A 14,075-nucleotide genomic window follows, 5' to 3' on the forward strand; every position below is an offset into this window, starting at 1 on the left:
AGATGACAGTGTGCTCCAGTCAACTTGTACTATTAATTTTAGGCATCAGAAAAATTAATCTCTTCTTTTTTTGGTTAGATGGCTCAAAAGGTGCTGAAGAATGCTAAGACAGCCTGCAGCAGACTGGGACAGTACAGGATGCCATTTGCATGGTCTGCAAGGTATAAAAACCCCCACTCTTTTGGCCTTTAGTGTCTAAAAATTAATGGGGCTTGTTCTCTTGTGTTATGATCACACCAGAGCAACAGAACTCCAGCGCAGCCTTTTGGGAGGCACAAATCTTTAAACCAGCAGTGGAGCACTGAAATTTGCTCCTCTTTAGTAAGTTCAGTGAATTTCTTTCTGTCTCTGCAGGCCTGTGTTTAAAGATGCATCAGGAACTTTGGACAAAAGCGCTCGCTTCTCAGCTCTTTACAGACAAGACAGCAGCAAGCTGTCAGATGAGGACATGTTCAAACTGCTCACTGACTTCAGAAAGTATGTCTTTCTTCTCCTGTCTCTACAACATATCACAGTCACTAGTTTTAATACTTGTTTTTGTAATTGGTGATTCTATCTCTGTTTCCCACAACAGACCAGAGAAAATGGCCAAACTCCCTGTGCTCTTAGGGAATTTAGATATAACTATTGACAGTGTGGCCCCGGATGTAACCAGTAAACCCTCCAAATATTTACAAAATTACTTGTAACTGTCTATTTATATCTATTTATAATCAGTAAACCTTAACCTTGAGGCCTGTAACTCCTCTCCTTTCCTGCCTGCAGATTGTGTCACTTCCTCCTACATCCCTGTGAGGAACTTTGAAGGAAACGGGCCAGGCAGCGCTCTGCTAGAGGTGGAGGAATTTGTACCTTGCATCGCTAAGTGTTCCCAACCCTTCACCATCTACAAAAACCACCTCTATGTCTACCCAAAACACCTAAAGTATGATGGGCAGAAATCCTTTGCTAAGGTACGTGCAGTAAGAATTGTAAAAGTATGAGGGGAAATTGGTGACCTTATCTTTAATCCTTCCTATTTTCAAACCTTTTTGGAAAGTAAGGCTTTTGTTTGGCTCACATTCTCTTATCATCATCATTTTGTATTCGTGTTTAGCCTACGAGACAACTGGCAACCAGCCAAGCGGTAGAGCTGGATAGAATTATCCTCACGCAGAGTAGCAGCTTCTGATTAATACATTAATACAGAGTTGTTATTTTCACAAGGTCAGCTCCATACGGGAAACCAACCTGCCTTTTCTCCCCCATCTGTCTCTCTGCCCTCTTTTATTTTAAATGAGAGCTGGCAATCCTTTCCCTGAAATACTTTCCCTCCTTTTATTGAAACTAATGGACATCTGAAATGGGCACAGAGAGGAACAAAAGAGAAGGTGTCTGGCAGAAAATTGGTTCTAGGCCAATAGGGATATATTAGAACTAGTTCTTGCTTTTCCATTATAATCTAATGTTTTTCTCCACTTTTGTCCCTCCTTTTCAGGCAAGGAATATTGCAGTTTGCATTGAATTCAAGGATTCTGATGAGGACGAAGCCCAGCCGTTGAAGGTGAATTTACATATATCATCCTTTAGATCATTCATTTAGACTTGAAAAATTCAAAAGAGACTTACGACTTGACTTTGACTCTAACACAAATGACTTGTGACCTCACTTGGATAACAGCCTTTTGACAAATTGCTTGATATTCTCCCAAGCCCAAATAATAAAATTAATGTAATAAAAAAGTGAATACACTCTCAATTTTTTTGACAACAAAGATTATAAGGATGAATTTAACAGCAGCCAATCATGTTGCACAAGCAGGAGGGAAAGGTGTGTTTGGTAGTGTACAATAACACATTATCACATCCAGACATTAAAACATTAAGAGATTTTTCTCCTTTTTTGTCTCCTGCAGGTTTATGTAAATAAAACTTCTGTGGAGACAAATGCATCAGCTGTGGCTAATTAACATTAATGGAATAAGTTACTTGCCAAAAATCTAAAATTAAATGTTTTGGCTGCTGTCTGATTAATGTGCTCTCTGCAAGCCAAGGCACACCTGATCAATTTACTTTTAAATATTAAAAAATCTACAATACAAATTTTTAAAAAGCATTCATTATTTCTTCAAATTTACCATTTTAATGGTATTAATTTGGTAGTAATTAAACTTGGGACTTGTTGGTCCTGACTAGGGACCTGTTGGTCTTGACTAGGGACTTGTTGGTCCTGACTAGGGACTTGTTAGTCCTGACTAGGGACTTGTTGGTCCTGACTAGAGACTTGTTAGTCCTGACTAGGGACTTGTTGGTCCTGACTAGAGACTTGTTGGTCCTGACTAGAGACTTGTTGGTCCTGACTAGGGACTTGTTGGTCCTGACTAGAGACTTGTAAGTCCTGACAAGGAACTTGATGGTTTTGACTTAGGACTCACTAGTCTTTACTTGCATCTTGCAAAACAATGCTAACAACTAGCATGTATACATTAAACCATGTTGTGATGACTATGTTTAATAAGACACACTAATATCTCTTTCTCATTCTCTGATCATCTCCTGCTTTCTGGATCTATTGCAGTGCATCTATGGTCGTCCAGGAGGCTCTCTATTCACTAAGCAGGCGTATGCAGCCGTCCTGCACCACCAGCAGAACCCTGAGTTCTATGATGAGGTGATCATGCTACTCATAATCAGATCAGTTTTTATCAGTATAGTGGATATTGAAATATACATATTAATGGCTAAAAAACACCAGTCAGCAAGAGGTAATATGCCCAGAATTCAAAAAGTTCAGAGAGAAGGTAACACTTCTCAGCTCCTCTCATGTTGTTTGAACACAGTTCAACTCTACATTGAATCCTCACCGGAAATACTCCACTGGCACTTTTCACTTTCATTTTTTCTTGAACAAAGCTTCCTCTGTATTAGGGAACCAACCCCAGGAATCTGTGTTTTTCTCACCTTCAGATAAAGATAGAACTGCCTACTCAGCTGCATGAGAAGCATCACCTTCTCTTCACCTTCTATCATGTTAGCTGTGATAGCAACAGCAAGAAGAAAGACCTGGTGGAGACTCCAGGTAGGCTGCAGCTTTCAGTCATCTCTTCTTTTGTGAGTGTTCACAAAATACAAAATAAGGAATTAATGTAAATGTCTTCTGTGCATAATGTGGGCAAAAGCAATTTGATACAGTGTCACAGGTACTGATATGATTTGTTGTTAGGTTTAGGGAATTTAATTACCACTAAGCTGTACAGTTGCACCACCTACTAACAGCCCACAACATAAATTGAATACCTTTGTTAACATGAAAGGATGCAGGGCTTACCTGAGCTCTGGGGAGCTCAACATGCTTTCCATTGTCACTGTCACTCATCTCACCAACCATACACTGAGCTCGGTGTTGGTTTCAGTTTTTTAGGTTAACAAATAGACTTAGACAGAAACCTAACCAAAATACTTCAGGGATGAGGGTGATCATTCATCACGGCCTCAAAGAATAGTTGCTCCTAAAAACAGCAAGTCACTCTCATGTGTCCATATCTTCCTCTACTCTCCTCACAATGGTGACTGCGCTCACACAGGCTCATATTAGGTAAGACTTCTTGAAGTTTGGCAGCCAATCAAAAATGACAAATGACCAAAAAACCCCAAAACAAAACAAAACAAAAGACAAATGACAACCTTTTACAGTGACATTCTCGCCCCCCTAAACAAACAACTTTGAGCAACTTTAATCACAATGTTAACAACATTGACCTTAACCTGGAACCATTATTCTTTATTTACTTTTTGTTGCTATTTTCTCAAATATGTCAAAAAATGTGTCCAAAATATGCCGCTGCTTCCAAAGCAATCAAAACTGACATCCTATAACTTTCAACAGGCATACTGTGCACAGTATAGTTCAATGGGATTGTAGTTATGACTCTCCATTCGTCTAGATTTCTACTAGATACTAGATAAAAGAAATGCATCATCATGCTCAGGCTGCAGCCACCCCAGTATTACCACAACTTTACAAACAGGTGGCCTTATCTATTCTGTTCCCACAGTGGGTTCAGCATGGCTGCCTCTGCTAAGGGATGGCAGAGTCATCATGAATGAACAGCAGCTGCCTGTGGCTGCCAATCTGCCTGCAGGGTACCTCGGCTCTCAGGATGTCATAAACAAGGTAAAACAAGATCTGATTATTTTTTAAGAGTTTTGTGTGGAATTGACATTATCTTGTGGCCATGAGAGGGCTGTGAACCCATAGTCTGCTTTTAGGACCTTCTAAGAACAATATTTTCCTGTATGGCCCTCAAACACTTTTGCAAAATTGTTTTAAAGACTGGATTTCTCTCATTACCATAGGATCAGATGCAGTTAGAGGTTAAAGGACCAGTGTGTAGAATTTAGTGGCATCTAGTGGTGAGGTTGAAGATTGCAACTAGCTGAATTCCCCTCCCCTCCCCCTCCCCTCCCAAGTGTATAGGAGAACCTACGCTGGCTGCGAAACTCACGAAAAATGCGATAGGCCCTCTCTAGAGCCTGTGTTTGGTTTGTCTGTTCTAGGCTACTGTAGAAACATAGGAGTACAATATGTCGGGCTCTGTGGAAGGTGACCTGCTCTCTATGTAGATATAAAGGGCTAATTCAAGGTAACAAAAACACAACGATTCTTATTTTCAGGTGTTTTATACTAATTAAAACATACTTATGAATATTATATTCCATTTCTAGATGCCACTAAATTCTACACACTGCACCTTTAATAGATAAAGATCTTATTAGCTATGATTGGATTTGGAGCTTATAGAGGTCCAATAGGCTTTCACATCAAATGCCTGTGAAATCTGATCAGTATTAAAATGCAATCAGTCAACAGCTCTCACCACTAAGGTTGCCAAGTATTCTTTCTTTGATGCACGCCTAATGGGTTTGCTGTAAATTTAATTAAATATGTTGTATAATATTGGGTGCGGGTATAGCAGGATTTACAACACAGAAGAACACACAAAGAAGGAAAGATGATAACGCAGTTGCAGAGGCACTTGGCAATTCTTATAATGTGGTTAAAACTCAACTATCACTTGAGTTGGATAGTCAAGTCAGGGTCAGGGTAAGGTTTAGAAAGGCTATTCTATTCTTAGTGGATAGTATAGTTGCTTCTGGCAGCCAGTTAATATTAAATGAGGATAAGTATTCACTATGGACAAGATGATTCTAAATAAAATAAGAAGCCTTTGATAATTTGACAGTCTGCACTACTCATAGATTTTAAGAATATTGACAAGTTTAAGGTATTTTGTTCGACCAATGACAAGACTTGTCTATTATGTTGAAAGCCAGGAGCACAAATGTACAAATGTATGCAGTTTTTTCATAAGAACTGTAAGTATATGTCATCAAACTGTCAAAGCAGCTTGTCTTCCAATAATACATAAATTGGATGGTGGGATGTGATTAATGTGTTATTGTTCATCTGTCACTGATTTTTCCAATTATATCATGTCGTCTATGCCCTGGCATTTAGACAACACAGTTCTGTATTTCTTCAGAATCCAGTGCGGTGATTGTTGCCTATTTGTCATTCCAGCACTCTGGCTCAGAGATCAAGTGGGTAGACGGAGGGAAAGCCCTGTTTAAGTTCTCAACTCATCTTGTTTCCACAGTTTACACTCAGGTATTTATATAAATATACATTATGCTCACTATATACTTTAAGCTTACTCATTACAGTTTGTTCTGGATTAAACACATTAGCTAAATGTCCTCCAAATGCAAATAAATGTAAAATATGTATTTAAATAACATGTTTCCTTTAGGATCAGCACTTGCACAACTTCTTCCACCACTGTCAAAGCATGGATATGTCTGAACAGGCTTCAGAGGGGGGGCTGGTGAAATACTTGAAGGTATTCAGAGTTCCACTTTATTTCTATTGCTCCAAAAATATGGAACACACCCTTTGTTCATGCCCCATCAAATGCAATCTTGTTATTTAACATTTTAAGGAACAGGACATTCCAGAGTCTACGTTTGTTCAATATTTTTTCTTTTCTTGTTTCCTCCCCTCCCTGCTAGAGTCTGCATGCAATGGAGGGTCATGTAATGGTCAACTTTCTGCCCACCATCCTCAACCAGCTGTTCTGTGTCCTTACGAGAGCCACACACGAGGATGTGGCTGTCAATGTGACAAGGCAAGGCCCCCCACACACACACATACACACACACACATGTGAAATGCCTGGTTTGCAGCAGCAGAAAGATATGTGATACAGCAATATTTTTGGTCTTTTATAACAAACTTCAATCCGCTGAAAATGATAATAACAGCACTTTCATCTGTTTCTCATTCCACAGCAGTGTGTCCCCCTGTTTCTCTTTAATAGCCTGAATCTTTTTTTCTCATTAGACACTCACCTATGGCTCACACACTTCATGTATGTGTTTTATATCTCAGTCGTGTGTGTGACTAGCCTTTGAAGCTCTGTAGGAAACGTATAAATGAGGTGTCAGTGCCTTAGAATGAATAAATTTCTGCTTCTAGCCAGCTTCACTTCCTCCTTTCTTATTCTTCTATATTTTTATGTTATTATCTATTTCTCTCTCTTTCTGTTCAGGGTGATGGTTCATGTTGTGGCACAGTGCCATGAAGAGGGTCTTGAGCATTACTTGAGGTCATATGTCAAGGTGCAGTCTTTTCTCACTGTATTTATATTGACGATATGCACAATTCTCCAGCTGTAGAAATGCAGACAATATAATCAGAATTGTTTTTCTTCTTTACTCTCAGTTTGTTTTTAAGCCAGAGACTTATTCCTCCACTAATGTAAAAACAGTTCATGAGGAGCTGGCTAAAGCCATGACAGCTATTCTCAAGCCATCCACTGACTTCCTAACCAGCAACAAGCTGCTGAAGGTAACCAACATTCATAACTATTAAAAAAATGTATATAATAAATAAATAATTGACCAAAATTTAAAGGTAGTTTAACCACACCAAAGCATATGAATTCCTTTAGAGTCAAAAACTGAGGCGCTACCCTGTTAAAGGACAGGTTCACAATTTATTAAGTGTGTCTTGAAACAGCAGTCAGGTGTCCATATGAACAGTGAAAGAGGTTTTCCTCACTGTAATCATTCCTCTTGTTCATACTGGCTATTAAAAGATCCCCTTCAAATGTACTCTCAATGTAAGGGATGGATGCCAAAATCCACACACAGTCATTTTGTGCAAAAATGCATTTAAAAGTTGATGTGAAGATTATATGAGGCTTCAGCAGTCTGAGTTAGTCATATCAAGTGGATATCTGACACATTTACAGTCTTTTTTTATCAAATTCCCTCTTTCTGTTTCCTCAGACAGTGTTTCCCTGTTGAGCTGTGGTGGAAGTATTGTAACAAAAAGAGGGAATTTGGCAATACTGACTCAAATGTTGACTCATTTGTTTGGATGAAAACTTCATATTAGCTTCAGAAAAACTTTTAAACACATTTTTGCACAGAAGGAGGACTGTGACTTTGTCCTCCATCACTTACATTATAAATGAATTATGAAGAGATATTCTAATGGTCAGTATGAACAGGAGGAATGATTACAGCAAGCTGTATTTTTCTCATTTAGTTATGTGGAATAAGAAAGATGTCAGTTCATAAAAAATGTATATTCTTCCATCCAAAAAAAGCTCAGGATAAATCAGTACATAAATTTAGCTTTAGCAAAAGCTATCTCACCAGCTAGCTTAGCTCTCTTGTTTTTGTGACCCTAGTTGACTTTTTCTGGCTGGCTTTTTAGCTTAAGCTAGTTTTGTAATATCTGTAAATTTTTTAGGCTGTTTTCACAATAGTTTTAGATTTCTATGGCATAATATTTTTTTGATGAAACAAAAAAAGTATAAATGTTGATGCTGCTTTTTGCCTTTGAACAGCATTATTGCTCTTTGCTTTGAATTTGTATTTGTTTGTCACTTGTTTTTCCCTTCCATACAGAGAAATAATACATTTTCATACAAAATGCCTGACAGGCGCTTTTCAAATCGAGGTTAATTGAAAGGTTCAGCATTTTGTAAATGAAGCCTTCCACATTCAGGGTGGAAATTTTCCTTACACTGACTTTGTGTTCATGTTGCAGCACTCATGGTACTTCTTTGAAGCTCTGGTGAAATCAATGGCTCATTATCTAATAGAGGGTGGAAAAGTCAAGGTAGGGTTTGCTTTAGAGACCTCTCTTCTACCATTCCTTCCAACATTCTTTCTCTGAGCCTAAATCCTCTCCTTCTTTTCTTTTTTCTCCTTGTCCAGCTCTCCAGGAACCAACGTTTTACAGCATCCTTCTACCATGCAGTGGAGACCTTGGTCAATATGCTGATGCCACACATCACCCAGAAATACAAGGACAACCTAGATGCGGCTCGCAATGCCAACCACAGCCTGGCAGTTTTCATCAAGGTTGGCACCACTCCCAGCACCTGCAATGCAGTATTGCCCTTTAACATTAGATTAGTTTTAAATATTGCCCTTTAGTTGAGGGAAAACATGAAAATGTCAGTGATTGCATGGTTATGTATAAATTGCTACAGGCTGTTAATGTTAAATAATTAACATAATTCAATTAGAGTAGAGTAGAATTTGAAATACATCACATGGCCAAATAAATCATCACATCTCTTCTTACTTATAATAAGAGGATTTACGCAGATTTCGAATGTGTGTGTCATTGTATTTGTTCCTCTTTCATTCAGCGCTGCTTCACCTTCATGGACAGAGGATTCGTGTTCAAGCAGATCAACAACTACATGAACTGCTTTGTGCCTGGAGATCCCAAGGTTTTTAAAAGGCTTCTGCCACCTTTCATGAATGGTTTTATCTAAGTTCTTTAAAATGAAGTTAAAGCTAACTTAAAGCCACATAAGCCTCCCTGAAATTAATTTTCTCTTATATCCCCACCAGACTTTGTTTGAGTTCAAGTTCGAGTTCCTGCGAGTTGTTTGCAGCCATGAGCACTACGTCCCTCTTAATCTACCCATGCCCTTTGGAAAAGGAAGAATACAGAGGTTCCAAGGTAAAGAAAATTACAGTTCAAGTCACTTTCATCTAAGGAGTGCATCTGATATTCCGCTTGTTCTCTGATTCCTGTTCTCTTTGATGGCTTTCTTCTTTGACTGAGTGTCATTTCTGTTGATGGATGCCTGATACAGATCTTCAGCTGGACTATTCTCTGACTGATGACTTCTGTCGAAACCACTTCCTGGTGGGGCTGCTGCTGAGGGAGGTGGGCGGCGCTCTTCAGGAGTTCCGAGAGATCCGTCAGATCGCCATCCAGGTGCTCAAGGGACTGATGATCAAACACACGTTCGACGACCGCTATGCTGCGAAAGTGAGTTCTGTAGCTCTTGACCGCCTTACTGTCCATTGAAAATCCCTTATTTCTGTTATGAAAGGTCAGATGTAGTATACGATACATGATATTGAAAACAGTTCAGTGTTAACTGGCAGCTGTATCTGTCATTTGGCAAAGGTACTGGGTTGACTGGGCTCAAACTTCTTCATCAGTATTTGAACCAAGTTTGAATTCTGTCTGAATTTTTATATATTTGTTATTATGAGCACCCACTGTTTGTCATTCCAGAGCCAACAGGCCAGACTTGCCACCCTCTACCTCCCTCTGTTCGGCCTGCTCCAGGAGAACGTCTACAGACTGGACATCAAGGAGTCTGCCCCCCTCAGCAACCACAATGTAAGCCTGACACCTAGTGGCAGGATACTGAACAGCAGCTTGTATCTCTAATGCCCAGCAAGTGCCAGACCTGCTACGTCTGTGACTCATTCATTACTGGGTTAATATCAGCTTAAGGCAACATTAATGTTTTCTCTGCTGATAAAAGCACAGATTGATTGTTATATCAGCTGCAGAGCTAAACCAGATCACTAATGCCTTTTTGCTTTCCGTCACCAGAATGTGAGGGAGGACTCGCTGGTGCCCAACTCCATGGTGACTCCTCAAAAACCTGGGAGTTGCATAGAAAATGCTCTCCACAAAGATGTGTTTGGGGTCATCTCTGGAACAGGTTAATCCTCTCTCCACTATACCAATAATAAGTGTATAGTCAGAGCTAACTGGAATTCTCTTGTACATCCTTGTAAGAGCAGTGTGTCCTCTGAAGGATGTATTATACAGACAACGTGGTTAACTTTTTTGAAAAGTTAAATTTAAATCCAACCTATTTCATCATGATAAATTTATTCTGTCTTCTGACATGAAACAAACTGTTTTTGTGCTCTATTGCCACAGCCTCCCCTCACAGCTCCAGTCCAAATGTCAGCTCAGTTCACCACGCAGACTCCAGAGGCTCTCTGATCTCCACCGACTCGGGAAACAGCCTGCTGGACAAGAGCAGTGACAAGACCAACTCCCTGGAGAAGGTAGATGAATACATGAATGATTGTAGTAAAATATTTTTGTGTCTTACCATTTTGACATCATACAACATTCCAAAATACAAACTCATAGGGCAAAATCCTCAAGGGTTATAATCCAATTTTTCCTCTAACAGACACATATGTGGGAACTCTGGTTGAGGTTGTTTTTTTTAATTATGTATTATTTATATTTAATGTGCCTTTACCCATGGGTTGTGCTGTAAAATTGTGTTTCCTCTGTCTGTCTTCCTACATCTTCTGTGATTACAGTTCTTCATTTGTAATATTTATGAATAACTCTATACTAAAAAAAGGATGTGAGTCACTCTTGTCATAAGGCTGGACTTGATGCTACTTGGTCATCAATTCTGATATACTGAACCAAATGTTTCAGGAATTTCTTCATCTGTTGACTAAGGTTGTCAGTGTGTGTCAAAGTGTGCTCTTCAGGTCAAAAGATTAAGATCACAGCACACCCATGACTTTTATCTTAACTGTATTATCTGCACTCTTGGGCTTCCATGCTCTCCTCCTCCAGAGCTCCCACACCCGTTATCCTTACTCTGTAACCTCCCAACTCCAACAAAAGGAGAGATTTACCAGGAGGCACTCGGTCAACGTGCCCCCTCTCCCCCTGGATCCCGAGGACCGAGCCCCACCTCTGAACCGTGCGACCAAGCGGGTCACAATGGACTTCTCCCTCCTCTCTGTACCGCTGCCTGACCTACCGCAGGACAGTGACAGTGATAATGACAAGCCAGCAACAGGCCAGACTGGTCAAGAGCTAGGGCTGGATGGAAATCATGAGGAAAACATACCGATACAAGTATTCTGTTCCTGACTCATCCATTCTGCCTACAACTTTTGGCTAGAATTGTACAGAGTCCAGCAAACTGTAATTTGTAAAGATTTGGAAAACCAGATATATCTGATGCTGGTCAGTATATTCCAGTTTCAGACACAACATATACAATACTCCTCAGTTTGTGGATATCTGTACAATGCATCCAAAATCCTCACAAAGTACCTCCCAACATTCTTCTCTTCTTCTGAGTGTCCCACATCAGGGAGTGTGTGTGCTTTTACCGATATGGAGGTTGAGTTGACCTCAGAGCTTAGTTCCTCAGATGCCGTAAAGTAACTGTATATGTGTTGCTTCAAACCTGCAATGGATGTTGCTATCTCAAAGCACAGACCTGCTGCAGCAAATGTGCTTTTATTTGCTCTTGTGCATTTCCTCCCCTCCGAGGAAAACACTTGACATTTCTCATCTCTGAAGTTTGGGGTTTTGAGAGGGATGTTCTTTTTCTCTTTGAAGTTTGGATTTTTTCTGCGTCTCTGTCGGCTGATGCTGATAACTAAAGCTTTTTCTCTTTGATTTCTTCTCTTTTTGTCCCAACTTTCTCCCACTTTACTTTCCTCTCCACTCCCTTGTGCATTTAGAACCAGTGCGCGTCGGCTCTGGGCAGCACCGTGCTGCGCTGTGACAAACTGGACCGAGACGAGATCAAAAACCTGCTCATGTGTTTTCTGCATATCCTCAAGAGCATGTCAGAGGGTAGGACCACCTGCCTGGGTCATTGTACTGAATTTTGACATAAATTTATAGAAAAAGCTGTTCTATAGTTACATTTTCTTATTAATTTCTAATTATTTCATCACTCTCAGAGGCCCTTTTTGCATACTGGAACAAAGCAGCTCCTTCTGAGCTAATGGACTTCTTTACATTGATAGAGTAAGTACAGAACTGTACAACCTTTTTCATAATTACATTCATGTATGAGTCAAATCACAATTAAATTGAAATATTAGCATTTCTTAAATCAACCAGAATACTAAATGTTCAGTGTTTGTTTGGAAAATTAAATAAGCGCTGAAACCACCAAAAGAAATGTAAAAAATTCATCTCACAAAACCTTGTAATAATTTAACATTTTGGGAAATAAGCAGATTTGTTATGTGGAGAGCTAGAACTGGGAGTTGATTAGCTTAGCCTAGTTTAGCTCAGTTTAAGACTGGAAGCAGCGGTAAATAGCCAGCCAAGCTCTGTCCAAAGTTCAAAAATGCACTCACCAACTCCTCCACAGCTCAGCTATTCATTTTGTGTGTTTAATCCAGACGCCAACAGAAATGTAAATATAGCAAAATATGGTTTTATGGAAAGTTCTTGGTTGTAATGACCTCTTGGCTGCTGGGCACCAAGAAATTACAGCACATAACTCCCTGTAAAACCACAACTTGTCATTTTTGCATATTGGTTTATATCAAATAAGATATAATGTATTAATTAGTGAGCTTTAGATGTGCTGGGAGACAGATTTTTGGACAGTGGACAGAGCCAAAGCAAATATTTCCCCATGAACTTCCTGTTTTCAAAAAAAGCAGATTTATGGACTGAGATTAAAGTCGGCCGTGTCACACCAAGTGATTGATTTCATCAAATTATAAACTATTAGCAAAGCTGTATGTAAGTAATCACAGTTGTAAATGATGGTGATAAGAATTTTATTATGACCAGGATAAAAGAACACTTTGAACACTTGAATGATCTGCGTATTTAACCCACATCAAGTATTAGTGATGTTGTTACAGTAAGCACAGCTATGTTTGTGAGTATAGTGATGATCTGTAACTGTTGTGTTTGTCCTGCAGAGTCTGCCTTCATCAGTTCAGATACATGGGGAAGAGATTTATCGCCAGGTAGAGTGAATGTTCAAGAAACATTTATAAATTTATAACCATTTTAAAATTTGAGGCTGAATTTCCAATCTAAGAACTATAATTCCTGAACTTAAACTAATTAAGCCAATCATTCACACTGAAAAAATAAACAAACTAACACCAGATTTACAGACACAAATTCTTACTCAATCTTTTAACCCCTTGCTTTTGGTCTGTTTTCTCATCAATAATGCTGCTGGCAAGTTGTTTTATCGTTAATGTCACGGCCCCGGGCCCCTCCTGCATGGGTAAGAATTCACTGCCTCTCTTTCTCACATTGCCTAAATGCATGATGCTTCCATTTATCTTCATTACTGAAGTTCAGACCTTCTCTGGTCTTCTTTCATACAACAGAGAGACTCACAGAGACATTTTCAAGTCATCTGATCCTTTTGTGTCTCTTCATAAATGTATTATTTTTGCTATCTTGTGACAACAGTTTACAGCATCCTAATCTACCTTTTTTCTCTGCCACCAGGAGTCAAGAGGGGTCAGGGCCTGTAGCTCCAGACAGGAAGTCTCTGACTCTGCCTGTGTCTCGTAACAGGGCGGGGATCCTGCACGCCCGCCTACAGCAGCTGGGAACTCTGGAGAACGCTCACACTTTTAACAACAGTAAGCCTGTCCTGCCATAACTTAACAGATGACTTTAATGGGACAGAAATGATCCTAGCTCATAGTCATCAGATTCAAACTTTTTCTTCAGTATCAGAGTAGTTCAGGTTATTATTGTCTGTACTGTGTGAACAGAATGCTAGTATCCCAACAGCATGACTGTCAAACAAAACAAATAGACTATAGGCTAAAACATGGAGGTGTAGATGGGTTCAATATGCAGACAGTCAGCAAGGTTCATTCTCAATAACCTTTCATATCAGTGCAGGATAAAGCTTGACTTCCGTTCCGCAGCTGGTATTTTTTTACCTCATTAAATTAAGGACTGTCTTAAAAGTGAATGCAAAATAGCC

General features: G+C 39.5%; 1 protein-coding gene across 10 annotated transcripts in view; it reads left to right on the forward strand.

Annotated features, from left to right (window-relative positions):
- dock9b (dedicator of cytokinesis 9b) overlaps nt 1-14,075 on the forward strand; it is a 64,623-nt gene that overhangs the window by 36,981 nt on the left and 13,567 nt on the right. For 7 of the 10 annotated variants that reach the window (XM_044345058.1, XM_044345061.1, XM_044345060.1 and 4 more), the window contains exons 13-37: nt 79-161; nt 355-477; nt 575-654; nt 766-953; nt 1,478-1,543; nt 2,558-2,650; nt 2,947-3,058; nt 4,035-4,153; nt 5,561-5,647; nt 5,790-5,879; nt 6,049-6,164; nt 6,588-6,657; nt 6,761-6,886; nt 8,099-8,170; nt 8,269-8,415; nt 8,709-8,792; nt 8,917-9,028; nt 9,165-9,343; nt 9,596-9,703; nt 9,923-10,034; nt 10,259-10,389; nt 11,830-11,944; nt 12,055-12,121; nt 13,039-13,086; nt 13,586-13,722. In XM_044345058.1, the coding sequence (XP_044200993.1) occupies nt 79-161; nt 355-477; nt 575-654; nt 766-953; nt 1,478-1,543; nt 2,558-2,650; nt 2,947-3,058; nt 4,035-4,153; nt 5,561-5,647; nt 5,790-5,879; nt 6,049-6,164; nt 6,588-6,657; nt 6,761-6,886; nt 8,099-8,170; nt 8,269-8,415; nt 8,709-8,792; nt 8,917-9,028; nt 9,165-9,343; nt 9,596-9,703; nt 9,923-10,034; nt 10,259-10,389; nt 11,830-11,944; nt 12,055-12,121; nt 13,039-13,086; nt 13,586-13,722 (2,665 nt within the window). The remainder of the gene's footprint in view (nt 1-78; nt 162-354; nt 478-574; nt 655-765; nt 954-1,477; nt 1,544-2,557; nt 2,651-2,946; nt 3,059-4,034; nt 4,154-5,560; nt 5,648-5,789; nt 5,880-6,048; nt 6,165-6,587; nt 6,658-6,760; nt 6,887-8,098; nt 8,171-8,268; nt 8,416-8,708; nt 8,793-8,916; nt 9,029-9,164; nt 9,344-9,595; nt 9,704-9,922; nt 10,035-10,258; nt 10,390-11,829; nt 11,945-12,054; nt 12,122-13,038; nt 13,087-13,585; nt 13,723-14,075) is intronic. The other 3 variants (XM_044345063.1, XM_044345059.1, XM_044345064.1) reach the window with 1 other exon arrangement.

This window comes from Thunnus albacares, chromosome 24 (genome assembly GCF_914725855.1).
Source record: "Thunnus albacares chromosome 24, fThuAlb1.1, whole genome shotgun sequence".
Lineage (NCBI taxonomy): Eukaryota > Metazoa > Chordata > Actinopteri > Scombriformes > Scombridae > Thunnus > Thunnus albacares.